The 27,617-nt window shown below is 37.4% G+C and overlaps 2 protein-coding genes across 4 annotated transcripts; one reads left to right on the top strand and one right to left on the bottom strand.

Annotated features, from left to right (window-relative positions):
• Positions 1-7,453: 7,453 nt before the first annotated feature.
• On the top strand, positions 7,454-18,324 carry LOC147858287 (uncharacterized). Of its 3 annotated transcripts, none has more exons than XM_087326979.1 (13): positions 7,454-7,604; positions 7,784-8,477; positions 8,639-8,723; positions 8,874-8,961; positions 9,041-9,228; positions 10,607-10,739; positions 10,832-10,974; positions 11,469-11,543; positions 11,617-11,724; positions 11,799-11,912; positions 12,465-12,558; positions 15,733-15,882; positions 18,055-18,324. In XM_087326979.1, exons 1-13 carry the CDS (start codon positions 7,502-7,504, stop codon positions 18,132-18,134), a joined length of 2,055 nt encoding a protein of 684 aa, XP_087183105.1. In that variant the 5' UTR covers positions 7,454-7,501; the 3' UTR covers positions 18,135-18,324. The 3 variants fall into 3 exon arrangements, with proteins under 3 accessions (XP_087183105.1, XP_087183104.1, XP_087183106.1); XM_087326978.1 differs by having other exon boundaries at positions 12,309-12,558; XM_087326980.1 differs by lacking the exon at positions 18,055-18,324 and adding an exon at positions 12,844-12,911 and having other exon boundaries at positions 12,309-12,558; positions 15,733-15,874.
• A 913-nt stretch (positions 18,325-19,237) lies between these two features.
• Positions 19,238-24,878, bottom strand: LOC147858286 (uncharacterized). The gene is made up of 13 exons (XM_087327593.1): positions 24,834-24,878; positions 24,262-24,764; positions 24,101-24,153; positions 22,979-23,018; positions 22,700-22,803; positions 22,496-22,613; positions 22,279-22,340; positions 21,031-21,079; positions 20,851-20,956; positions 20,271-20,369; positions 20,090-20,190; positions 19,842-19,900; positions 19,238-19,753 (listed from the first exon to the last, which is right to left on the bottom strand). Exons 1-13 carry the CDS (start codon positions 24,876-24,878, stop codon positions 19,452-19,454), a joined length of 1,641 nt encoding a protein of 546 aa, XP_087183719.1. The 3' UTR covers positions 19,238-19,451.
• Between the last annotated feature and the right edge of the window lie 2,739 nt (positions 24,879-27,617).

The raw sequence follows: 27,617 nt of genomic DNA, 5'->3' as shown, positions 1-27,617 counted from the left end.
GGTCAAGCACACCCCAAAGACATTGACCGAATGGACTAGACAGCCACTATTCTGGAATCCTCATGTGCGAACGAATGACAACGCGATGCTAGGGCAACTTAAGGGCCTAGCATGGGGAAAGTTGGCACAAACAGACCTCCTATCTATAGACGATTGGAGACGCATGGCTGATTCAGGAAGAGCCCAAGAGGACCTTTTCCCTCCCCTCAAGGGAGCTACGAAAATGCGGAGACTGATAGCCGAGGCAGTTGACAGGGTTCCGATGGGGGAGGCGAGAGAACATGCATGGTTCGGTCTCTTTGACGAGGCTGGAATGGTCAAGTCGCTAAAGGGCATGAGCGGATCGGGGAGTGATACAGTTTTTGGGGACAGCCAGAGTAGCGGCTCTTGGCACCCAATCCGAGTGGTGGCACAGATTGATAACATCTGGAAGACAGACCCGGATGTTGCTAAGGTGGAACCCCATTGGAGGTTAAGGGTATACGGTTGTCGCCCCCTTGTCGATCTGGATTGGGACCCCGGGGATTTCAGATGGAAACATGACGATAGACTCCACCACTTCTTTGATTACACCACTAAATTGGGTCGGACTTTGCAGCTGCAGCGAGGCGGCCCCCTTCGCAACGGCTGGCAAACATTGGGCATCCCCGATGAGGCGCTCATTGCCTTTTGGAAGGGTCTTTGGCGTCTCCACATGCCTGAAAAGATTAAGCTCTTTTGGTGGCAGATCGGTCATAATGTGGTGCCCGTTGGCGAATGGTTAGATAAACGTGGCGGCCCGTTAGGCTGCCCACTGTGCTCTCTACCTATTGAGTCTCTGAGACATTGTTTGTGGGATTGCCCTCAAGCTCAAAAGGTATGGGATAGAGTGACTCGCCTCCTTGTGGCATGTGAAGTTGAAGGAACAGCCTCGTGGAGCGCTGCGGCATGGATTGATCACTCAATCGAAGGGTGGACGGACGCCGTCAATGCGGATAGTTGGTGCTATGTATGCACGAGAGGCAAAATCGTCAAGATCCGTTTTGAAAGAGGCTTGCAGCCCGCATCCCCTAGGTTTCCGGAAATCTGGATGTTGATCGCAGGTTTCACCTTGTGGTATATATGGAAAGCGCGTTGCCTCAAGGTCTTCCAAGGTACGGTACGGCCCCCGGAGGAAGTGATCATGGACATATGGTTCGCGCTTATCAGCTGCCTACGAGGGCAACTGTAAGAGGTTTGCAGCCACTCCAACGACGTGACCACTGCCCGTTTGCGCTTTTGGCAGAAATGGCGGAACACACCTATGGTGATGCAAGGCGGGAGTGGCCCGAGGTGGAACTACCAGCCCCCACGTTGGTTGTTTCCTACTCACCTGCCACCCTCTCTTCGGTGTAGGCCCCAAGAGCCGACTCGTACTAGGCAACATTGAAGGGCATCGCCTTGGATATAGGTAGCTTCTTACATTAAGTTAGGCCGCAAGGCAATGTAAGTGGCTCATCTTCTTTGGCTTGATCGGAGGAAGTCTCCCCGATGTGTGTATAAATCTCCTTATAGACTCTATGTAATAATCCTTCCTAACTAATGGGAAAGTAGCTTTACTTTGAAAAAAAAAAAAACATAACAAACATCAATTCACTTTATATTTTGAGTTTTTCCATTCATCTTCAAACGCTTTCTAAAGTATTCCAAGGAAAAAATATAATACTTTACCTTTCAAATGCAATTCCTTCATTAACTTGAAGAGTATCAAGGTGACTTAATGGTGTTTTGGAAAACCAATTGGTTTGTGAACCCTTCTACCATCTTTTTCAACTCATGCACTTAACTTTGCTATTACACACGTAAATATATTTGGCATGGGAGAACTAACCATGGTTGTTCACTAGGGAGATCAAATAGATTTTATTTTCATCTTCAGATATCAAATATGGCATACGGAACCATAAATGAATCATTTTTATAGAGTATGACATATGTGTATTATTTTATTTTATTTTTCAAAAGAAGATAATACTACATTAGTATTTATTTATTTTTTCCAAAAACAACTCATTCCGTTAGTTATAAAATTTTACAAATGAGATCATTATGTACAAATCCCTCTAGCGACGCGATAGTTCCAACTTATGTGGATGCCCACTGACTCACGACCATTGTTGGATTAAGACTATTCGTTGTCTTTCAACTCCATTAGAGCCACCATTGAGGCCATCATATTGGCTCTTTAGAGTGGCTACAATTTCACTCCATATCTCTTGCAGTAACATTGTTGGATGCGCGGTTTGGTTGGAGAAGACCCATCTACACCGTTGTTTCCATAGAATTCAGAGAGTTTTTGGGTTGACCAATTCCAATACAACTTGAAATTTGTCATTAAGAGGAGTTGAGTGGACATTGCCATTGGTGGAGAAAAAAACCTCTTGTGCTTTTATCACCAAAGTCATCCCTCCTCCTGATGCTCGTATCTACCAACTGGGGTCTACCAAGATAGCCAACATATATTACCCCACTTGATTGAGCCTTGCACTTGTCATAATTGCAACAAGCGGCCAACCCCCCGCCATATTCAATGGGACGTTGGGCAGTCCCACAGAGCGTGTTGTATTGATTCTATTACATTTGGCCACTCTACACAATTAGGAGAGTTAAGGTTCCCACGTTACCATGCTCCCACCGACAGTAACTTATGTATTAATAGCCATTGGAACGTGGTAATTCGCCTCACGTGTTGTTGTTTCCAAGTTTTCTGCCAAAACATGGTGATAATTGTGTGAGGAACTTGATATGTGTGTCAAACCTTTGCAACAATCGACTCTCGTGAATTGGAAGAAAGGGATGGGTTTGCATCCTTGCCCCGCGTACAAATCACGCCATGTCCATTGCAAAGGGTCCCAACAAACCTTACGGAGCCATGTGTTTTTGAAAACACCCTAAGGACATACGTACATACAAGATGTACCTTCTAATAATGAGCCCCTTCTTTCTAATTCTAATAGTCAGCTTATATAAATACTTCAGTGTAGAGTAGAACCACTTCACCCTATAAAATATATATGTCTCTCTAACAATGGGCACGGTTTTTGGCTCAAACTAAACCGAACCATTAACACATGGTTTAACGGTTTATTGCTTCCAAAAAAATTTAATGATTTGGTTTGGTTTGGATTCCCGAAAAACGGATTGGTTTTGGTTCGGTTCGGTTCTAAAACTCGGGTTTATAGGTTTTTGGTTAACATTTTTTTTACCTTAATGATTTATTAATTTAATGGTTTTATTTTATTTCATTCATTTAACTTAAATGTTTATATTTGATTTAATGGTTCAATTAAAATTTCTTTTATTGATTTAATAAATTTAACTTAAATGCTTATTTAATTTATTGTATTTTTATTCAGATGTTTAATTAATTTAACTTAAATGGTTTGGTTTGGTTTGAACTTTTCCCTAAACGGTTTGGATTAAAATGGTTTGGTTTTCTTTTTCTTAAATGGTTTGGTTTAAATATTTGAGGGTTTATAAACGGTTTGGTTTGGTTTTTGTTTTATATAAATGGCTAGGTTTTGGTTTCTTTGCCTTGAAACCGAACTGTGCCCATTGCTACCTCTATCCCATGTGGCATGAAACTCCAATCACTTTAAGATCCACTTGTTGCGTATTACCTTTTATATTATCCAAAGACCCTCTACGATTATGCACAATCTCTAAGAGTATGCGTATAATTGAGTAGTGATTCTCAATGTTTGCAGTGCACATTGTGATTTTAAGAGGAATGTGATTAGATTGACAATGCATGCAAAGGGAACTAGACAAAGATTGAATGTGATGTGATGTAAAGTGGGATATGGTGATTCCCAAACTAGTTCGAGTAGAATATGCAAAGTTGAGAAGTCTCCTCATTCTTGTCGTAATGCATAAAAGATAATGTGTGTTAAGTCATATTTGTGGCGATGATGCAAGGATTGGGTTCTAAGATACATTGATGGGTGTGGTTTCCCTATTTGAAGATGACATTAATTTCTAAGATACATGTGATATAATATAAACACGAGCCTCTAGATCTTTCCCAACACATGATATGTTGGCACTACAAAAAAAAACCATCCATAAAGGAAATTGTTGATGTATCATGAAGTAAATGTGATGCATTCAATTTTTCATAACCATTTTTTTATATGTTGCATCTAGAATAAAAACAAAATTCAATATAACGGAGAGGGATAGGTAGATTTTCTTATCATCTTCGAATGACAAATATGATATATGAGACAAAAAATAAAAAGTTTTAAAGCAATACAAGTGAAAGTGATTAGCGATTCTCAATGTTCAATAACTTCACTAATAAATGTTGCAATTGGGAGTGCACATCTTCACAGCGAGAGAAACTTGTGTAGGGATTATGGTGGGTTGAAGATACGTGGAAAGCATAGTTGCATGGTTAGAGTGTGATACTCATATTCTCAACCTTGTTTAGGAAAAATGTGTGTAGTCAAATTGTCTCATCACTTTTGCCCTGACATCTCGTTTCACATTGAAGCACGTGTAAATTGAGTCGTATAGAATCAACAGTTTGGGTGACGCAACAACATGAACTCTAAAATGTGTTAGCATGTGTTGGTTTTCTCGCTTGACAAAAAACGTGGTTTTGTCATTAGATATTCATATAACATATGTGGTATAGTGCATGAAATGTAAGTTGCATTGTTCATAAAGGACTCTATTGATGTATCATAAAACAATGAATGATGCATTTAATCATCTAGACCATTTAAAAAAATTTTGCACCCAACTAGAACACAAAAAATTGAGGGACTTATGAACCTTGAGCATGTATTCAACAACCCTTTCCATGGCCATGGTCTCAACGAGAAGTGATCCCCTCTCAAGTACAACTATGTATGACATTTGTTTATTGACCAGAAGAAACTTTGTAATAAATCGTTTTTGGACCTTTTGATACTATTTCCAAGCAAACTAAAGGATGTTATCGCTCTATACTTCCATGATCCCATTGAGAAGCACCCATGTCATTAAAGTGTGGGAAAGTATTTAATCGAGAACCTAATATTTTTAATTTCTTCACCATCGTGTCACAATCAACATGATGATAGACATGAACATCTAGTAGTTTATGTTTGTCGATCTATTATATTGTAAGTCTAATGTTGAAGGAGTGGTCAAAAGGTGACTTATATGCATGTATTCCATTAGAGAGGTGCAAGGTGGCACATATTCATGGCCTACATTTTTGCATTCTTGGTTGTTTAACTAGGGGTTTCCCACCATGGTTCTCCTCGAGGAGTTCAACACCAATTATTCAGCGTATTGGATTCTATCCAATCTCATAGTTCTCTTTATCGCGCTTTCTTCTTCTTTCCGTTCTCTCATCTCGCTCATTTGCTTGTCTAGCTCGCCTTGTTTGTTTCCTTGTTTGTAGCGCATTGTATATGTTCTCAAAATGCATAATGAGCTATCTTTATTGCTTCTAAGAAACAAAGACAAAGAAAGAGAGGTAAAGATAAAGTTTTTCTTTGGAGATGAGTACTTCGAAGCATAGTACATAATATACTCGAATGCATATGTTATCAAAACATTTTTATGTTATTTTTTTACACTTTTTACCTTAATTTTCTCACCTTAAAAAATCAATTACCTTATAATAAATAATGAATACAAAAGTATGGTATTTACCATACTCCCATTGTGTTTACCATACTCGGATGATTGAAACATTCTTGGCGGCGAATGCACGCATGGTTCATAATATGCTTCGAATCATAGGGACTCGATGAGCGAATAAGACATATATATATATATATATATATATGTGCTCAATCTTCTAGTGCTCTTTTTAGTGTAACTATCAAGTCATTACCCCTCTTAATTGGTCATCATAGTTCTCACAAAGCCACCCACACACATAGAGCTCTAAATGTAATAATTTGTTACCGTTTTAAAAGACACTTCCTAGACTTGTACGTCAAGGTGAAATTATTATTTTAACTTTTGAGACAACAATGGGGCGGGGAGGAAATCATAGTTATTTGAGAAAGGGTAGGAACTCGAGAATAGGGAGATTAATGGATGTGTACCTTGGGGTTGGATGGTCCAATCATCCATGTATTAGTGATTTACATCATCATATGTATGAATAAAGGGTAGAGACATATTTATGAAAAGGTTGACGGAGTTGGTGCAAGAAAATAACAACTTAGGAGGAACGACATTATTTCACATGGAATGTATCATTTGCAACACAAATGATAGACCCAAGACAAGTAAAACGTGTTGGCATACACATAGACACACGTGCACCTACACACAAATCAATTTGATAGGTTCATGGGCACAAACAATTTGATATGCATAAACCACACATAGGTACGAGTTAGTTTGAAGGATGGTCTCATATAAAAAGTTTGTCTAAAGAAAGGATAAACATAAATGTAGGTTGTAGATAATAAGAATGACATAAATATCTAGAATGGGAGCACGCTGCACTACCAATAAATGACTAAAACCTTGCCATTTCTCTTAACCCAATTTCATGGTCCGTGGTGCATATATTGTCAATCATTTCCATGTACAATAATGTTTGTGGCTAGTAATTTATGTATTATAGTTGTTGATACATCACATAAATACATACACATGGCACATACCCACACCCACAAATATGCATTTACATGAATTATGGACTTCAAATCTTGAGAATACATTTAGTGGTTGAGTTCGGGCTCGGGGGTTCATAGTGTGAAGTTCAAAGACTTGATTTTCATGCTTGTAAAGAAAATCTAAATATTCATTCCATTTGTTCACGAAAAAACTATATAGATGCATGTGTGCTTACGGAAGAGAGACTTGGATAATACACAAATATTGTTTATTATCATTCGAGAACCCCACCCATTCGGTAGTATGAATCGGGCATATCACTACAATGAAAGATATCAAACCGACAAGAATGTTGAAGCGGTTATCCTTTACACATCACCACATGACTAAAGCACATTCTCATGTGCATGGGAATAACGCAAGAAAGGGGCATGTGGAAAGGTGATGGGCACAACTAAATGCACCCGGGAATATATCAATCGAAACAAGAATCAAACATCAAAAAAACTAATCAGACTATACATACATACACATATATATATATTATGTTCATGAAATCGATGTCAATAAATCGTTGGTTCCATGTTAATATCTTTTATCGTGATCCATCAGGAGGGCAAGGCGGATGAAAATAGCTCCACTCGCGCTTCGAACATATTTTGCCGGGGAAGGTAAACCTTCCATTGGTAGTAGTAGAAGACAAGAACATTGAAGCCACTTTCTCTACCCCAAGGAAACTAGAGTCTTCTGTCTATAGTATATTGTATGTATATACAGATGTACTCTTCTTCTTCTTCTTCTTCTTCTGAATCTCTGATTAATTATCATGCAGAGAATTCCCTCATTTATATGTTATATATAGATTGCAGATCATGACAGAATAGCAGCAGTAGCAGTAGCAGCAGCAGCTATGGAATCGACGAGCCTGTCGATCGTCTTGCATCCCCTGGTGGACCTTTCCCACGCGTGCCCTCCCTTCTTCGTCCACTACCTGTTGGAGGCCTTCACAACTGGTAAGTAGTCTGCCTGCCTTCTGCCATCACCGATCGCCTTTGCGTTCCACCTCAAAAGATTAGAATTTGACCCGAATGAGTACATGGTGTACACTCACACCTGAGCACACACGCGCACGCCTTTGCTTTATGAAAGTTTCTTGCCCTTGTCCCAATGGCTGCTGGAAACGTGCATGCAGGGATCGGTGGTAAGTCGGGTTCTAAGTTCGTGACTCTCCGGCACCAACTGGTGCAATCTTTACCTAGTGCTCCACCCCCTGGACCGGCGACTTTTGTGGTGAAGTGTCTACGAGCTTTGCTTCATGTGAGGTCACCCCATGATGAAGGGCTGAGCCATTTGCTAATATCTGCTCTTTCGAAGTCGGACAGGTCGAAGTGGCCCATTGGTGATGCATTGGTAGCACGCACACTGGCAGCATCTCTATTTTCTGATGCAATAACTGGGGAAGTGCAGATGGAATCACGTATTGTTGTCAAACTTCCAGCTCTTTTCAGTATTGAGCTAAAGGATATTGGAGGAGTGTTGGACCTTGAACAATGCAGCGATGAGGATGCAAGGACAAAAAGGGCAAAAGAGATTTTGGATGATTATGTTCTCCGTCTCTTGAAGGATCGCTCCTATACTAGTGCTGTATCATTGCTCAAAAGCTTCAATCTGCAGAGGAATGATTACGAAGTATTAGTTGCTGCAATAGCTGATGATGGCCAAACAAGCTTGGCTGTTGAGTGGGCTGCTCATCTCGGTAAAGAGATGTTGAAATTTCTAGTTGGTCATTGCATTGAAACTGGCTTGTTCAAGGTTGCCTACAGGACAGCACACCAATACAACCTAGAACAAGATTTTCCAGGTGTATATTACCTTTACAGGCAAAGGTATTGACCTCTGTAATTGTAAATGCTGATTTGCATTCCAGAAACGTAATGGTTTAAGGTTTAGGATACTCTGGTACTAGATTGATTCGTGAATGATATATATGATAATAATTTTAACATCTCAGGAGTTAACCTTTATTGTACTGCTATTTACATTACAGTACCCTTCGCAAGCTTGTAAATAAAGGTCTGTGGGATGTTGCAGAGTCAATTGCAGAAGAAGACCCTCAGCTAGTTGATTATTTGGTGTGTATTGCTTTTAAAGAACATGCTGTGCAAATAGTTTTTTTTATGCATGCCTAAAGATTGTATAAAAAAGGACAATTGAAATTTGTTATCAACAATATCTTGCCTGATGTTTATGATATAAACTGTAGACTTACTTTTTTTTTGTAGTTGAATCTCGCTCTAGAGGATAATGATGTGGAAAAGATCACGGAGCTTTGTGAGCGTTTCCATCTTGACGAAGCTTTGGTTTTACCAGGTCTTTGTTTCAACCAGTGAAAACAATTAAATACACAAGAACATATCGTTTTGTTTTATTAAGGATGCTTTTGATGCAGATCTCAAAAAGAAGAATGGAAAGAAATGTTACCTGGAATTGCAACATTTTGTGCCTGAGGAGAAAGTTTACTGGATAGATGACAGTGAAGGATTGCATTTAGCTGAGAGGCAATTGATTGGTGTTAAAATGGTGGGAATTGATTGTGAATGGAAAGCAAACAGAACCAAAGGAGTAGGACCAAATAAGGTTAACTTTACTTATCAATTGAAAGTGATATTGCCTTTTATGGAATGGAGGTTCTAAGTAGGTTATTAAAGAAAAGAATCAAAGGGAACACGAAAAATTGCATTGTCTCTCTTTCCTCAATGGATTCATACGTTCAGCAGGTAGTCTTTGAGTAGTTTAATCAACTCATTTTGTTCATTGAGATAATGTTGCTAGTTGGGTCACAGAGGCCCTTTTTGTCTCTTACGGACATCAACGCATTACACCCAGCAAGCCATGGCTGCTTTCCGAGCCCAATTAAACTCAATTTGCTTACAGAAAAAGACTCTTATCTCATCCCTAGTTACTGAGGTAACCTATAGCAAGGCAGTAAAATTCTATTGTCTTAACAAATGTTGGAATGCTGTTATTAGATCTATTACCTTCCAATTATGCTACAAATTATCATCAAATTCTTATGTCTTGAACTGTAGTGCCTTGTTCATCAAGAAGTGACTCATGTTCTTTACACTAAAAAGACACAGTAATTACAGGGGCTAGCCTGGTGAACTTGATTGGAAATATTAAACAAATTCCTACATCCCCTTCTACCTGTACTTATCTGGGAAAAATAATGAAAAGAACTTCAATCAATATCCTAGAAAACTCGATTTTTTGCATGATGCCCTCGAAACATTCTTAGCATTCAGAGGCCATTTTCCTCAGTATTTTACAACTTTTCAATAAAAGAAAATCCTTGATTGAAACGTCCTAGGATATGCTTCTTTAAATTTAATGTCTAACTAGCACAAAAAAACAGGCAATTGCAATTTTGGAGTTGCTCTTTTTTAGAATATCCATTGCTGGGCTACGAGACAATGATTCTAGCAACTATGTTAATGAGTTAATGAGTTTTAGCATAATGTATATCACTGAACTTTTTCTCCAATGTCATTGAGTGTAAAAACAGCATGATGATAAAGCTTCACATATGGATCGTTTTCTGAATATATTCTTAATTGAGTTACAATGCAAAGATACAGCAGTGTAATCTCATCATTAATGGCTTTGCTTTGCTGTTTTCTGATCATACTTGTTTTGGTTTTTCTACTCTCGTGGTTGTGTACCCTGCTTAAGCTAGATATATTGATGAATACTTTGCATTGATCGACAACTAAAGTAAATAATTGGCAATGTAATTGCAATTACCTATGTGGAGAAGTAGGTAGATTGATGTTATTGTCTATGCCAATGAAGGTTGAGATGGTTGATTGGCTTTAAGCAAATGCATTGATGTCAATTAAGTGTTTGAAACATGCTTTATGCATCTAAACTGCACTTTTTTTCTAGATTTCTATTGATGTGTTCTGATGATATAAAGGAGTTCTCAAATTGTTTGGTATGATGGTTACATTTTCAGGTCTCAATATTACAGGTGGCATCTTCTGAATCTGTATTCATATTTGATTTACTCATTCTTTCCAAGAAACATCGAAGTACTTTGAATGGTTTTGTACAAGCTTTATTTCATACCCCAGCCATATTGAAGCTTGGTAAGCTCATTTTCTTTAAAATAGATGTGCAGCTTTATTTCTAGGTTTTATTGTGCAATGAAAAAATTGATTCATCTTTGAGTTTTCTTTAGGTTATGCCATCCACAATGATTTTGAAAGGCTTATGCATTCCTACAAAGAAGTAGAAGCTTTTCGAATTTGTGAGTCTGTTTTGGATTTACAAAGAGTGTTCGATAAAGAAATGAATAAGGGCGGTCTCTCCGGACTTGCCAAGGTAATAATGTATTGCTATAGGAAAGTTTCAAAGTTCCGATGATTTTCTTCTTCAATGGTAAAATTTTTTCAATTTAAAGAATTTGCATTTTATGTACCCCGTTTAAGCACAATGCATCTCGACAACTGAATAGATTGTGTCCAAATTACTGTTTTAAAAGGGTTCAATTTGGGATAATGAATATACATAGAGAATCGTGAAATGAAGGGTAAATATACATGCATTGCATGCATGGTTTTAGTAAATGATTACGTAGAACGAAAGTATGCTTATATGTATGTGTAAATATATGTGTATATTTATGTATACGAACTTTAGTGAAGTAAATGGTTAAGAATATATCACGAGAATATCTGTTTTGTAGATTGGCAAACCATTTTTGGTTTTTAACATTATTCTTATTAGATTTATTTATAATTTCTTAGTATATGATTGCAAATTCAGTCATTCCCAAGTTTCTTATTTCTCTCATATAATCTCTTATGCTACCTCAGAGTGTGCTGGGGAATTGTTTGAACAAGCAGACACGAATGAGTGATTGGGAATGTCGCCCATTGAGCAAAAAGCAGGTAAAAACTGAATTTCTTTTTGGAGGATGACCATTCCTTTTGAGCTAAAGTAATGTATTCTTTGACAAAGCAGCTGCACTATGCAGCATTAGATGCTGCAGTTCTTTTGCCCATATACAATTCAATAGCATTAAATGAGGCACCGGCTTCACCCAAAATAACGGATTTGAAAAAATACATGGTTAGTTCACAACAACAGAAATCTTCATGTTGAAGCAAGCCTTATATTTAGTACTGAATTACCTTGTTCGTCAGATGTCTTTTAAAGTTGTCTCCAGACTCAAGGAAGAATTGGATGATCATTGTGGTAAAGGTGATGCCAAAAGAAGCTCAGGACATTACAGCGTGGTACATTCCCATGAGGATCTAGTGAGTGGGAGTTAATAACTTATTTGTGTCAATGTATGTATGTATTAATTGAGTGAATTATGAGTATTAGTTATAATATAAGGCCAAACAGAAATACTCTGTCATTACATGCTTAAATTGGGATGACAAAGTGGTTGTTATCCAGTTGATGATTGGCATAGCAAGCCATGAAAACTTGTTATGAAAAGGTTGTTGAACCTTCTGCTCTTAACCAAATTTTATGAGGAGAAGAATCATTCATTATTTAAATCTATAGAGGAAAATAAAAGACTGCCGGCCTATATGAGTTAAATGTAATCTCTGTGTGCCTGCGCTCTTCCTCAATGCTAGGATGTTCTCTTTTAGCATTGCATTTTACTTGATTTTTTCAAAAAGGTGAGTTTTTCTTTCATTTAGGTTTTGGAATCTTGTGAACTCTTGGGAAATCCTATACCTGGGTTTATGAAAGCTGAATTATTTCAATTCACTCAAGCGGCCAAATTACCAGCACCTGTGTATTCTGCCACGTCTTTTAGTTTTCTCAATGCTACTGCCTACCTTGGAACTGTGAAGGTGGCTGGAACAACATTCTCTGGACGCCTTTTTTCCTCAAAGAAAGACGCAGAATTTTCTGCAGCTCAAGTGGCATTGACAAAGCTAAATCAAGGTAATATTGTAGACTACTAGGAGATCTTGGGAGCTTATATTTTCCCAGAGAAAATTTTCCACCATAGAAATTACTTTCCCAGAGAATAGAAACCTATATATCTGGACTAAACTAATATGTATTGTGCATATTCAAGAAAAATTATTAGGGTAGAAATAAGAATAGATAATGTGAGTAGGTACGGAGAAACATTCTATGAGATTATATTCGCCATCAGCTGGGTGTTGAATACATTGGTTCTTATTTCTCCAGTGATTCTGTATTGCTCTTTTTGTGTGCTACTAGACCTGCGGAACAAGAAAGGAGATAATGAAGACATGAAAGGAGGCATGGTGATGAGAGTAGGGGATAGGGTATTATATGAGACTGAGGTGGGGAACGTATTCTGTGTATAATTACATAACAAATAAGAATCCACGAGGAGATAGTTCTCCATTGATGCCATATAGTGTATAACTACTTTGCTATTTGTCTTTCTGCCCCATATAGTGTATAACTTCCAATGCAGATGTTAACTCTTTTGTTGCACCTTCAAAGTTTGTACTGTTGTAGCTCCCGTACTGATGCTATGATGTGTTATATATTCATACATGTCTCTATTCCATTGCAGTATGTTTTTTACATGCGACATCACGCGTTTTTTATTTTTTTCTCATGATTTCATTTTCAATAACGAAAAATCCCATTGAAGTGTGGGATAGTATTAAGGACTGGTGTGAAGTTCCAGGGTTAAAGGGCGAGATCTTTCATGCTAATATCACTCTAGCTAATTGTAGAGTAATAGCCTTGGGTTCTGAAAAACTCTAGTTACTGTATCTCAAACTATGACATTCTATATAGGATGGTGGTTGCATACTGCCCCTTGTCTATTATTCAGGTATCTGCAGAGATACAAATTGCATTCCAAGATATATTCGAGAGGCCAAGATAACTCAAGAGGCAAGGGAAGCAAAAGTGGCAGTGGACAAGATTTGCAAATTTCAAGTGAAGATTGCTGATACTGTGGTACGCCAGGCCAGGCAACACAAGGTCTAAATGCTGCAGAAGGCAAAATGTTGTGAACAATAGGTGATCACAAATGGAAACTATGCATCAGTAGGTGGAAGAAATGATGGTGCAGATCAAATTCTCATGATGCGACATAGGATGAGCACAATGACAGAAAAAACAATCAGTAACTGGTCAGCAAGAAATAACCATGAACTAAATTGTGGTTCTTTGATACACTGATTTCTCTCTACGGAGTGGAAACTTGGGTTTTAGCCTTCAGAGGGCACATAACTGGAGAGATTTGGACATATCATTAATCTTGATTATTGTTGGCATTATAAGGAGCAAAGCTTCAATGCATCATGATATAATCCAGGCAGAAATGGTAGCAGTCCTAATAGTGATCGAGGAGGCAATGGAGGTCTTCTTGCACTGCAGACTTGGCTGTACAAGAGCTTCTTTGCGACTTTGCAGCGCATAAAATCTAAATATCACTTCGAGGCAAATGACCGTGATGGGTATTAATTCGTGTTTTTGGAGCGCTTGTGTGGCCAAGATGACCAGTACACTTTGTACTTGGAGGTGCCACTCCTTACCACCCAACACATCTTCAAAGCTGACGTGCCTTGCATGGAAAGTTGGGTGGTCAAGCTGCCTGGTTTTAACTCAATGGAGAACTCACGCTTGGGTAGACCTCTTGGTGAGGTAGGTTCTTTATTGATGTTTAGGAGACCTTGGCAAAGGTTGTCAAGGAGATACCATTGTCTCCTCGAACAAGGGGTTGGCAATGGTAGATGAAAACCAATGATGCTTGGCATAGTTCTTGCTATAACTCAAGGGACAGAAAAGTTGAGGGCTAACAATATAACAAATCATCAACAAAGAACATCACAATTTTGTTATCTCCATTCCTTCTCATGCTATAAGTCAATCAAGTGCTACACAAGTAGAGTCTTGGTCACAACACTCAAACGGGATTTTATATTACAGATCTAACTAATGATAAGCAAAATAAAAAAGGCTAAGAAAAAAAGGATTAAGGGTGCTTACCCACACTGACGACTCCCAAGCAAAGGATATGAGGTAAACATAAAATGATTGGTGTCCCCTACCACCAAATGTTACCATATATTATACCTTTGTAGTTGAATAACAGATCCGAATAAAAGAACTTACTCTCACCAATTGAGTCTCAATAGTGTCTCAAGATGCAGTAATGATGGGGGTAGTGAGTCTCCTTTACATAGACAAACACTGAAGGCTCCTAGACCTCCACGTTTCATAGGTTTGTATGGTTTTGTCCCAGTTCCTATGCTAGTTGGGTTCCCAACTATTGTACCATTAACCAATTAAAATTAGCCATAGGTTCGGTCGTTAAGGATATGGTGATAGCAATATAATAGATCAAAGCAATAACAATTTTTCATGCATGTAAGCCACATCTATCGAGAGTTTGACCCTGTCACCGCTGTTATTAATAGGTTAAGGCCATTGTTACCCACGCTAAAGGTGTTTCCCTTGCTTTGGAGACCCCTTTGTCTTGGGCTAGCCCATGTTGGCAATATTTTAAATGCTGAAGTTTCAGTTCATCTAAGTTTAGAATTCTTAGTGCACAAGACAACGTTTTAAGATGTAATCTCTTGTTAGGTCCCATAAACCATTTTGGCCTCTTAAAAGAGGCTAATGTATGTTATCTTTTTAACTTTTTTACGTCTCTTGATTATTATTATTATTGCTATACACATTGAAGAATCATGATAATTGTGGATCCATTGAGCCTGCAAATGTACTACCGAGTCCAAACAAACCCTAGAGGGTTTGCCCAAAATACTGATTCAATGGGTTTATGTCTATTGTTTTGTTCTCCTTAATGGTCATTTTCAGAAGTACTACAAGTCTCTAGTTTTTTGTAGATGTTGGAAGTGTAAGTAGGACAGCAACACTAACTGATCAACAACATATTTCAGTCTGGAAATTCTAGATATCATAGAGCAGTACATCTGTCAATTATATCTGAGCTAAAGGTGAAAGAGCTGATTTCATGATAGATATACTACAAATCGTTTTTAAATATTTTATGTTAGGTCTTTTCATATAGTGTCTTAGATATTAGAGTTAGATCTGTAAAAGGAAGTTTGTTTTTGGTCATATTATTTCATTGTTTTATGTTTTGATATCTTGCAGGGTTAAATACAGTAGAGAGCACTTTGACAAATTCAGAGTTGCAACAAAGAAGGTTGAAAATTTTACAGGCTTGTGGATGTAAAAGCTCAATTGGTTGTGCAAGAATAGAACAGCAATTCAAGATTGGTTACAAAAGTAATTATGTCACAGGTATTCTGTCCTTTCTCTATAGCCTCAATTATAACATAATGTCATGAATTGGCATGGTGTTTTAGTTTGTATTGAATTGAACCCCTTGCATCATATTACAATTCCTGTGATTTGTAGGCATGACGTACCATGCAATAACCTACTTCATCTTGGATAAGAAAATATTTTCAATTGTACCTTGGGATCCTAAGATTTTACATCTTATAATTGGTATCTGATCATAGGACACAGAATCCTTGAAAAATCAGAAATCACCCATTTGAGCATGTCCCATCACACTATCTCTCATGAGAGACTGAGCTTTAGTTGATGCATTGAATACACATGGATCTGATTTGAAGCCTTGAAAATCATCAGTTAACTTATGCACTCTGTAGATTTAGAAATGCTCACTTTCATCAGCGATTTGTCGGTGTTGTATTGAGCTTCCATTGGATCATTAGAATGGAATATGACGATAGGTTAGAATTTGGACTGAGATTGGGTGACCAAGGTGGAGGATGTGGCATGAGAACTATTGCAAAGAATAATTGCATTTTTTTAATTTTTTTTAAAATTTGAAGATGTAGTGGTAGATGATTACTCAGGGGTAGTGATAACAAGAATGGGTTTGTGGGGGCAGTCATTGGACGATATATGAGCTCAGATTAGCATGACCTGGCAATGAGGTAGATGTGATAGAGATGATGTTCTATTTGGCCAGGATGGTGTCAGCAATGTCGCCATTGTTGAATGTATTGCCAGAAACTTCGATATTAGGCTGAACTGTTCTCGTTGATCATTATGATGCTGGAAAAAGTTGTGATAATGTCACGACGTCAAAAAGTGCCGTTGACACGTGGGGATGTTCTGTGGCTTCGGTAATTTCAGATGAATTTGAAAGGCTAGATAGAAGTTTTTTGCCTATTCACATGGAAGGAGTTGGAGTTGATTCTTTTCAGCGTGGATGGAGTTGCTTTCACATCACGATGTCAAAAAATGCCATTGACACGTCAGGATGTTCTGTGGCTTCGGTAATTTCAGATGAATTGGAATGTCTAGATAGCAGTGTTTTGCCTATTCACATGGAAGGCGTTGGAGTTGATTCTTTTCAGCGTGGATGGAGTTGCCTTCACGGGTTCAGGAGCAAAATTTAATGTTATTTTATTGTTTCTGGTTGGGACGAAAAGATGAATAATATCTGCTTGTGTTATGATTTGGCATGTCAAATTTGGAAATTGTGTTGTTGAATGTCAGGAGGGGTTTAAGATTGCCACATAATCAATTATGCAATTTCTACTTAATAGAAATCTTCCCAGGATGTCATTGAGGGGTTTAAAGATGACCTTTGTTTGAGCTCACAATCTTTGCTGGTTCATTTTTATTGTGTAACAGGGTCCTCAATCCGTGGATCTTGTGTAGATCCATTAATAATTTCCAAAATATCAAATCTGATGCGCCACAGTTGTAGAGCTATCACAAAAGACGCGATAAACATAGATGCATTAGTCTGGAGATTTAGCAATGAGCAGTCATCAAATATATGTAATATCTATCTTTATGATTGGGAGTCTCTCCAGGCATGCTTCTGAACCTTCCAATCTCTCTGTGTATTTAGATACCCTATATAAAGTTTCCTGGGAGGGGCTTTGCATATACATGCCTTCATGCCAAGCCTGAGGTTTAGTCATTTTTTGCTAGTCTGAAATAATCTATACAGCTCTGCCAAAACTCTTAGTCAATTACTTCTGTACAAAATCTTATTTGTACCACAATGAGTATCATCCTTGTTCCTGGTCCACTTCATCCTTCTATTTAGTTGTGTATATCGTCAATGAATTGCCTATGAGTGGATTTCCACGTTTCAACTCTGCAGTTCCTGACTACATTAGGCGCACACAATTTTGTGGTATTAAACTCGGAGTTATGTTATTAGAGATCTCTTTGAGGGTTTCAGATGATAAAACCTCCTTTCATAGTCTCTAATATACAGTGGTACAAGCATTAATGAGAGGCATTCCAAGCAAATGATAAATGAACGCCTTATTTCATATGTTCTTACTCATATTGTTTCCAATGTGATGATCATTGATTTTGCATGTTGTATGATGTTAAATATTGAGGAATGATTTCCTCAATATTGATTCCTTAATACATTGCACATCTTTATGATGTGTTTGCCTTTTTTCACAGGTTCAAAATTTGCAGCAAGTGCATCTCCTTTTGAACTGAGTTTTGCGAAAGTTGGCCATCGTCTTCTACAGCTGTGTTAATGGGCAGGCCATTTTGATTGATGTATATATACATTTCCGAATGTAACATTAATGGAATCCATGTATTTATCCTATTTGCTGTATGTATAATCCATGTGTATAATTCCTGAAGAGTCGCATGTCTATACCTCAAAACAATTTATTTGCATTTGTGCTGTGTAAGTTATGTGTATATAGGCACCTTCAACCATCGGCTATTTATTAATAGCCTCATATGATTGCTTGTGTTTGGGTATTTTCTCGAGTTTTATCGTTTATCTTTTGGTGTTTGAGTGAGATGTGGTAGGTAATATATTAAGCATATTTTGAAGGGATTGAGGTATTGTATTCCTTTTATTTGGTAGCCTCACATGTATATATATCTCTTGCTTGCTTCCCTTGGGTGTAGGGAAGTAAATCATTTAGGGGCTAGTTGTAATCATACATTGGCTATAATTGTACTGATAATTTACTAGTATCTAGATGTTCTCGAGTAGGATATGAGGCATTAATGTTGACCATCTTTGTCTACATACTTCGTGAAGTGTGACCCAAGGGTCTTCAACTCCATCAAATGTAGCCCTCCAATCAACAGTGTCTTGAAGGTGAGGGTACCCGTCAATTTTCTAAACCCTAAACCTGTCTCATAAGTAATGATCATAAAGCTATCTATCATTTATCCATTCCTCACTGTCACATTTCTTATTAATAGATTAAAACCCATGGATCCAAATTCATCACAAAAGAAGTGTGCTTGTGATTGAACATGTTTTTAAACTTCTTTTAGCCCACAAACTCTTCTTTTTCTTATACTCCAGTCATTCTTGTGATCACAAAGTAACAAGCAAGAGGCAATGCTAAACTTCATGTCATAAAATCAAACATTCAAAATTACGAAGTTAAAATCCCTCTTTTCTGTCTCATCTAAATGTACATACATATGTCTGAACATGCATACATACAGCTAACAACTAAACACACATACAAGAATACATAAACATAAATACGTTACGGTTTATGCCATCAACAAATGAAAAGAAATATAGAGAGAGATTTGTAAGGCATATTATGCATTGCATAACAAGGTAGAAGAAAGAACTTTGAATCCTTTCAAGAGATAATACTTGCAAAATTTATCTCAACTTTATCTTTATAACCACCTTTGAAAATCTTGAATTGTCTTCTCCACATTTTGCTTACAAATTTCAATTTGTCTTCTCCATCCCACATAATATTTACAAATTGCTCAATTCTTTAGGATATAGATAGAAAATAGCGCTTACACTTTTAAGGTTTGCCTTGTGTTAATTCGGCAATCCATCAGCAAAAGCCACGCTTTCAGTTTGTCCTTAAGGTAGGACTGGGGAAACCTCTTTCCACAATCCTTTGTCTAACCATTTTGGTGGCTATTTTTATCTGTTCAGGTAATCCAATGACCTTAACAATTCTCATTGTTGGATTTGATCCATCATTACAAACATCAACCCTAGCACCAGACGTCGTTGAAATTGCTATGATATTTCTTCCATGTTTTCCTATCACTGTTCCGGCTGAGGAAGCAGTAATATTCAACAAGCACTCTTTAGCATTTGCAGTGTACTTAGTGGCATGGGTAGCTCGAGAAACATTTTTTCCCTTTCCTGAAATTATATATAAAGAAAAACGACAGAATTCAGGATCTAATATATAAATTCTTCAAGAATAGAGCCTCATCCCTGATTCTTTAACCTTTTGTGTCAGAAGTGGTCATGACCCTCTGTCTGGTGGAAGATGTTTTTGCATTATCCCTACATGTCACAATTTGTAGGTACATTTAAGAAAAGATAAAGGATTACCCAATTTTGCATCATGAGTTCATTTGTAGGTACATTTAAGACAACATAAAGGATTACCCAAATTTAACACTGTAATATTTGGTAATTTGTCACAAACTAAGCTCACTTGATGAAATGTTTTTCTTTTAGATTACAATTTACCTCTTTCCAGCCAATCTCTTGAACCGAGCATCCCTCGCCATCCTACCCCTCATGTGCTTTTCTTCCAATACTCTCTGTCTATCCATTTCATCTGCCCAGGGCTGACAAAATACATCATGTCACTTGATGCATTCGTATGTAAACTAAAAAGGCAGGTTGCAAGATTTTTTGCAAAATCCACCTGTCGGAAGGTCTTGCGCCGGTACAAATTGCGACCTTTAATAATAAGAGGATACAAAAGAGGTAATTGTTTTGGACCTTTGCTCCACAAGACTTCAATCTATACATGAAGATCCTTTATTGCTTCCTCAGAAAATAAGAGAACTTATATTAAATGAAAAAGGACAAATCGACAGAAAAAACACCCATGGTTGCATGGAAAAAATTGCAGACCACACCAGCATCATGTTGATTGACTATAAATTACTGAAAAAACCTTACCATAGACCATGACTTCAGTAAAGTTGTTCTTCCAAACAAGGCACGTACATTTTTGGAATGATTGATATCAAGGCGATCACCCATAAATTATTACAGAGCATTAGCAAACATGGGCCCATATCTTATACTATAATTCATGTAAATGCAGTTGGTTTATCTTTAAGAAAGATGTTATTGATGCACTAATGCATAAGCTTATTGCAATTTCTCCTTGATGAAAGAAGCCCTAGTCTTATAAGTAGCAATTTGTTAAGAAATTACAACCAGAAAAAAATAACAATTAAAACAGCATTACAAGATTGAAAAATGTGTCTGCTCACTGTAAAAGTATGTTGTTGTTTGTCTGTCCCGTAACTTTCCTTCACTATTCGACCTGCTACAATACGGTCACCAACTAGATGCCGAGAAGAACTTCCTTGTGATCTCCTGTTATTTTCGTGAATTAGGACATTTCAAATTTGAATTAAAGTGAATTGACAATTCCCCACAACGGAACTTACTTATATACTCTCTGCTTGAATAAAACTACATCGCCTGTGCATGCATCTCCTGTGATTGAGGTAGAAAAAACACCAGATCAAATGCCACTACCAACTAGCAATGTCACAAAATATGAAAATAATACTGCATTTATTCATTCTCCGGTATAGGAGAATAAAGACAGATCAAATGCAACATGTTTGGAACAGAGAAGAAACATCTGCAGGTCATAAAGAAAGATGTACTGGTTACAAACCAAAGTACCATGGGATTTATTAACAATGGAGTCCAAAGTTGCGAAGCTTTCCCTTCTACGATTATAGTCGATGTACTAGAAAATTCCTATATTAGGAGAAGAAGAGGAGGGTGGAACAGGAGAATCCTCTAGAGAAGGAACTTTGCTTGGGGCTCTTCTCTCTGGTCTTTCTTTGCTTTCAACTGTTTATCTGTATCCAAATTCACCCGACCTATCAATTAACCAATTCATCCCTCCTCAGAGAAAATGGCCATGTTCTATAAGATGCATATTCAGAGGTCCCTGCTATTTGAAACTTCAGAGAACCCAAAGTTGCAACACGAAGCGCTTTACTGAGCAGAAGCACTATTTCTGGAAGAGGAGGCAACAGATATCCATGTTAAAAATGGGCATTATCAAGAGAAGTAAATCCAAGTAGCAGAAACCATTTTTCTAGTGACACGAAGGAGATGATGGCATCTTCACCAAGAGCTTCTCTGGCCCAAGTTTTCAACCTAGACTCATCAAGAAGATACCTCATAATGTAGAGACAAGTTTCAAACTGTTGAGACTCGATTCAAAATTGCAGATTTCCACCCGTGGGAAGACATTTGGTGGTAGTAAATTTAAGGGTAGGTAGAATTAGTCAAAAAACATTTTGAGAGTTGTTATATATAATATCCCAAAATGCAAAAAAAATGAAGAGAAACTAGACACAATAACTCTAAAAACTCCATGGCTTTGATTGACATCTTGTAACTTGAACGTTTCTTTCTTCTTTGAAAATGATCTAGACACCATTCGCCAAAGAATTATACCCTAATCGAAGAAGCTTACAAAACCGCTATTCGAAGACATTAACAAGAAAAAAAAAGGAGAAATACAAATGGTATCACAACCAATGAGCAATGAAAGAAAAACATACATCTGTTGTAAATGAGGTTGACTTCAGCCTCAAATGAACGTTAATATACTTTGTTTCTTTCTTTTTCCTGACCCTCTTTTTTCAACACATATAGCATTAGTTGTTTACCTGTACAATTTATAGTAAATGTTGATCTTGGATATTTGATCAGTGCATTTCCTCCCTTTATTCTGCATGATATACAGTACATAAATAATTATACCCAAAGTTTTACCAACGGTTTATCTAAAAAAGGAATGTTAAAATTAAATGTTACATATAATGCAGGCAATCATTTCAAAACAACACAAACTACAGGAAAGTATATATTGTAAAAATATCTCACTCTAAGTGTTCTTGAATACGCTGGATAAGCATAGACTTTGATCCTGTCAACCTCAATGAATAACGACGCAAATACGCTTTGCATTGTTCAACCATCAGTTGCTCTAAATCTTCACCGCCTTTGAATGGTGTTTTTCACATCGATAAATCAAACATGTAATATTCTGTAATATCAAGCATAAGGAAATGAAGATGTGGTGCTCACTTCTAATAATTTTTAAAGCTTCATCATAATAGTTCAAAGCTTCTCTGCTTAGAGTTGTTTTCTTGATTGCAGGTCCACACCTCCTTTTTGAGCTATTATTGCATCTAAAATGATCATAAAAAGAGGAGGAAACGTGCGCAAAATATATTAAATAATTTTAATAGTAATTGATACAATAGAAATCTATCAATTATTTTATGTTAGCTTATCTCATGGAAAAATAAACATTACTTCAGTGTAGATCAAATAAATGCTAGACATCAAGCAAATGAAATATACTTCACACTTTGATGAACAGAATTCGCAGCTCCACGTCCATCTGCAAAATAGCAAAGTTACGACATAGCAAGATGAGTATAAAATTTACATAGAAAGCTTGAGATATATGTTCTATCAACTTCATGTAGCCAATCACTTTATCATATTGATCTTCAATGTTCTATATTTCTAAGGAGATTTCACTTTTAAATCTAACTTCTAATTTTTTGTTTTGCAATAGGCTCTACAGATACATAGAAAACTATGACACATAAGACTCATCATGTATTCCTAAATTCAGATGAGACAGGGTCTAAATGGTAAATTTGTCTCCCAAACTATAGTACATGGCAACTATGAAAAGAAAGGCACCCTGGCATCAGTGCAAATTCATCATATTGATGTTTCCCTATCCCACCTTTATAAGATCTGGATAGTGTACATAATACTCAAAATGTTCAATTACATCAGAGGCATATCTTCATCACTCAATGGCAGATGATCTTGTGTCTAAAAACATACATGCATACATATTACATATATATATAAAGAAGATGATATCTCCAGTCTGCTGCTTTCCAGCCTCCCACACCATGGGAAAATTACTCCGTATAATAGATCAACATAATTAAACTGTTAGATAGCAGTAAAAGTCAGATGACATGCTTTATAGTTTCCTCCACTTGGACTTTCCTCAAGAACCTTGAGGTTCCCTTCAGATGTTATCATAGAGTATAAACCCATATCTAAGTCAAAATACTCTAACCAGGACACTCTTTATAACATGACCAATGCAATGCCACTCTTTCGTCCACAGATTGCAGTCACTACCGAATACTGAATAGTAATACTAGAGCTAGTTCTCAAAAACATAACGAAATCCAACCACAATGCAGCTTATGTCATATGAAAATCATGGTTGGGGTTTTCCTTCTCTATTATAGCACAATCCAGCTAATGGCATATGCAAAGTCTTTTTTAGAAAAATGCTTTTCTATTTCATTCCAATCTAGCTTATGCCACTGTTAAACACTTCCATTTTCTCTTTAATGTTTGGTTCCTTTCCTTCAGAAGGGCCTAGACAACAAGAACGGAACTATATAGAATATAAGGAAGATCAACTACTCAGCATACATGGCTTACCATCATGTTTTGCTGTTCTCTTTTTAACACAAAGTGGTGACCCTCGCACATTGCTGTTTTGGTAAATACGAATCAAGCTGTCGACTATTATCCCCATGGATCATGGCGGAGGAATACATACGAAAATGTAGACGAAAGTGTCGTATACAGAAAAAGTTCACCTTAAAATCATGGCATCGCCAGTGCTCGTCCCTGCACATTCATCTGCATCTTCAACTACGTCATCATCTGTATCCTCTTCTTGGTAGTCTTCATCGTCTGGATCTTCACATTCCGTTTCTTCATCTGTATATTCACATTCCTCATCTGTACCATCATTTTCGAATTCTTCTTCTTCTTCTTCTTCTTCTTCTTCTTCTTCTTCTTCGATCTCCATGTCACCATTGGCAATATAGACATGCTTCCTGTGCTCTTCATCATCATCAATAACAACAACATCATCTTCTCCTCCTCCTTCTATGCCATCGCGATAGATGCTTTCTTCATCGCTGGAGATGCAAATGATCTCCGTCTCGGCCTTGCGTTTCATGAGGTTATGGTTTGGTTTGGCACCTGCTGAGGTATGGGGCGAAGGGGCACCATCACCATCACCATCACCATCACCATCACCATCACAATCATCAGAAGAAGAAGTAGTAGAAGAAGAAGAGCCAGAGGAGTTAGTCTTACAATTTTAGTGTCATTGTGTCTAGGAGAGCGGCCCGCCGAGAGGGGCCGGGCCCGGGAACCCGACCTGAGACCGGTCATTGACATCCCGCAATTCTTCGATCGGACCCATTCATGCACATCCCCGATATTAGCAGAGGCTTATTCTCCCGTAATACTACTACTTGTTCGAACCCGACCAACATCCTAGTAGTGCTAGTTTCTACTTTGTGTGCCCCGAACAATAGGAATCGCCACATGACATCCATTCGATGAACCGCAGTTTTTTACCACACGGATGTAGAGAATAATGTCAAGGTTTTATGTGCGAAGGTTTAATATGTGGGGTTCACGATGTTTGCCACACTGTGTGACCGAGACTTGATCGTAAAGGTAGTGGAGTTGAGAAGACACGAGAGATTGGCACCTTCTGGGAGGATGAATGCACTGTGGTTAAGATAATGTCTCTTGGTAAGGAGATTCCCGTGGTTTTTGGTTATGTGTTAACAAAACCAGAGGAGATTCCCATGGGGAGAGGAACGAAACCAAAGGACAAGGTAAATTCCAAGCTCAACAGATATGAACTAGGTGATTGAACGTCACTTGACCGCTCTTCATTGTGGTAGTCTCCCAAACTAAAAAACAAAAACAACGTCGTCCCAATCACTGTCAACCACAATTCTAGAGTCGTCAAAGAGGTTTAATCTTTTTCGCCGCAGGAGCACAACTATCTAGACTTGGTGAACAGTTCCAAATGGCGGAATCTTTGGCGGTACAACAAAATTGATACATTTTTAAGAAATAATTGTGTTGTAACTTGTAGGTTTTAAGTAAAAGCTTGAACAAGGCATCAAAGCCCAAAGGAAGAAGACTATGGTTGGATGGTGTGCATCCAAATGCCAAATGTGGAACAAATCAAGGCTTATCATTTGAAGAAGAAGAAAACCCAATAAACCTAAGCACGTGAATGCTAATGTAAGAGATTGCTCTGCTTCCAATATTGGACATATTCACAAAACAATACAAGCAAAAATAAAAGAAATATTATATGGTAAAGCACTACGTGAATGCATTGCCTTTGTACACGAATCACGATAATGATACCAAATTCGATCAACGTACTATTTACATGCTCAAGCCTCATATGTTGATCATATCAAAATTCTCAAATCTAGACCTTTTGTAAACCTTCTTTTTTTACAACATTGGATTAAAGGATGTATATGTATGATTTATCTACAAATCACTAAGTTTCCACACTCTAGTTGATTACAATATTATCATTTATTTGATTACAAAATCACTAACTTTGGATTATCCAAAATGTTAAAAGAAAATGGTGTTGCCTAAATACAATGCGGATAACATGGTAGAAGAGACACATTGTTGCAAAAGGGCATTTACAAGCGTATGGAAACCAACAAAATGAATAATTAGACGATGGCCACTAGGTTCAAATTTTTATGTCATTCACGAATTATAAGATTAGAGTTTTTCAACTTTGGGTGGAGTTTTTCAAACAAGCATCCAAGGTCATTGGCAAGTTACAAGACATTGAAAATTTATTGACAAGTTACAAGACATGTTTAGTGTTGAAATGTGTGCAAGGATTTCATAAGGCAACTGGATGGAGTATATGCAAGAGGATTTGAGATCATGCATATGGGTACCCTTTTGTGCACAATATATACATGCAAGAGGTTTGAGAACATGCATATGGGTACTCCTTTGTGCACAATATATTGAGGATTTGAAACGTACATATGGCGCTTCTCTGTGCACAATATAGTAGAGGATTTGAGAAGGTATAGCTCAAGAAATGCATCATTGATAAAGTTCATACAATGGCATTTGAACAACACCTACACAAATCTTATTTAGAGGCATGACAAAAATAGACATACGTGTGAAGAATATCATAAGCTGGCAGTATAGAATAGTGAGCCAAGCTCCTAGTTTGTTATTAAGTTCATATACCCTCTGTATTTGTTTAAACTCTAAAACATTTTATTTTAGGCAACAATAGTGCATTGCATTGTCATCGTAGATGGGAATTCTTTGGCCATCTTACTTGACATCATAGGCTTTGCCGAGGTTTTATCTCGCAATATTGACAAAGACCATCACGACGATCTCTTCGATCTTGTAGTCATTGTAAACATGAGAATACAAAACATGAAACACCAACACCACATACACCAAAACTGGCCTAGACGATGTTGAACAAAACAACAATGGGTGAGTAGCGTACATTGAGCAATATGTGGTTATGAAATAGTGGACACAAATAAAATTTGTAAAAATTCACAAACGGTTCCTCATAAAGAATCCTCGACGATGTTGTCAAAATGTGGGTATTAGCACCATGTGACTATAAGGAGCATGCACACACTTAACAACGGTGTGTAGCCTCATTGATTGTGGAGCGCCATTGTACCTATGCTTGCTTTGACAAAACCTCATTCATACATAGAGAGCGCCCCTTTTTTCAAATATATATGCATATGCCTATAAATGTGTGTGTGTGTGTGTGTGTGTGTGTGTGTGTGTGTGTGTGTTGCTAGCAAGGAAATTGTGGTTAGGGTGCACCTATTGCTTGCACATCGAGTGGATGGAATGAGCAAAAGCTTCAAGGAATAAAAACTTTGTGTCTCTGCACATTAAGGTAAACGTAAAGGTGTAAAAATTGTATTTCCATCACGACATCTTTTGATGTTTTGTAGTACTTTATGTACATACATAATTTGAAGCCGTAAACATATATATAATAATAAAGTTACACTCTAAAGATTCCACTACATACATATTTGTCTATAGAACTTTTTCCATAATCAGCCTTAAAGAGTTGAGAGACATACTAAATTGTGTGTTG

The sequence above is a fragment of the Azolla caroliniana genome, unplaced genomic scaffold (assembly GCF_043228905.1).
Source record: "Azolla caroliniana isolate FFs.n. ecotype wild unplaced genomic scaffold, voAzoCaro1.0.p SCAF_11, whole genome shotgun sequence".
In the NCBI taxonomy this organism is placed as follows: Eukaryota; Viridiplantae; Streptophyta; class Polypodiopsida; order Salviniales; family Salviniaceae; genus Azolla; species Azolla caroliniana.
This window is presented reverse-complemented; position numbering and strand designations above follow the sequence as displayed.

Excerpts from the sequence above, each read along its gene's own strand:
- LOC147858286 (XM_087327593.1), bottom strand. The coding sequence starts at position 24,878 with ATGGGTCCGATCGAAGAATTGCGGGATGTCAATGACCGGTCTCAG. Across the intron at positions 22,614-22,699 it reads AGCTTTAAAAATTATTAGAA|GCGGTGAAGATTTAGAGCAA; the intron begins GTGAGCACCACA and ends CACCATTCAAAG. Across the intron at positions 20,957-21,030 it reads TTCAAGCAGAGAGTATATAA|GAGATCACAAGGAAGTTCTT; the intron begins GTAAGTTCCGTT and ends CGAAAATAACAG.
- LOC147858287 (XM_087326978.1), top strand. The coding sequence starts at position 7,502 with ATGGAATCGACGAGCCTGTCGATCGTCTTGCATCCCCTGGTGGACCTT. Across the intron at positions 8,724-8,873 it reads CTCAGCTAGTTGATTATTTG|TTGAATCTCGCTCTAGAGGA; the intron begins GTGTGTATTGCT and ends TTTTTTTTGTAG. Across the intron at positions 10,740-10,831 it reads CCCAGCCATATTGAAGCTTG|GTTATGCCATCCACAATGAT; the intron begins GTAAGCTCATTT and ends AGTTTTCTTTAG.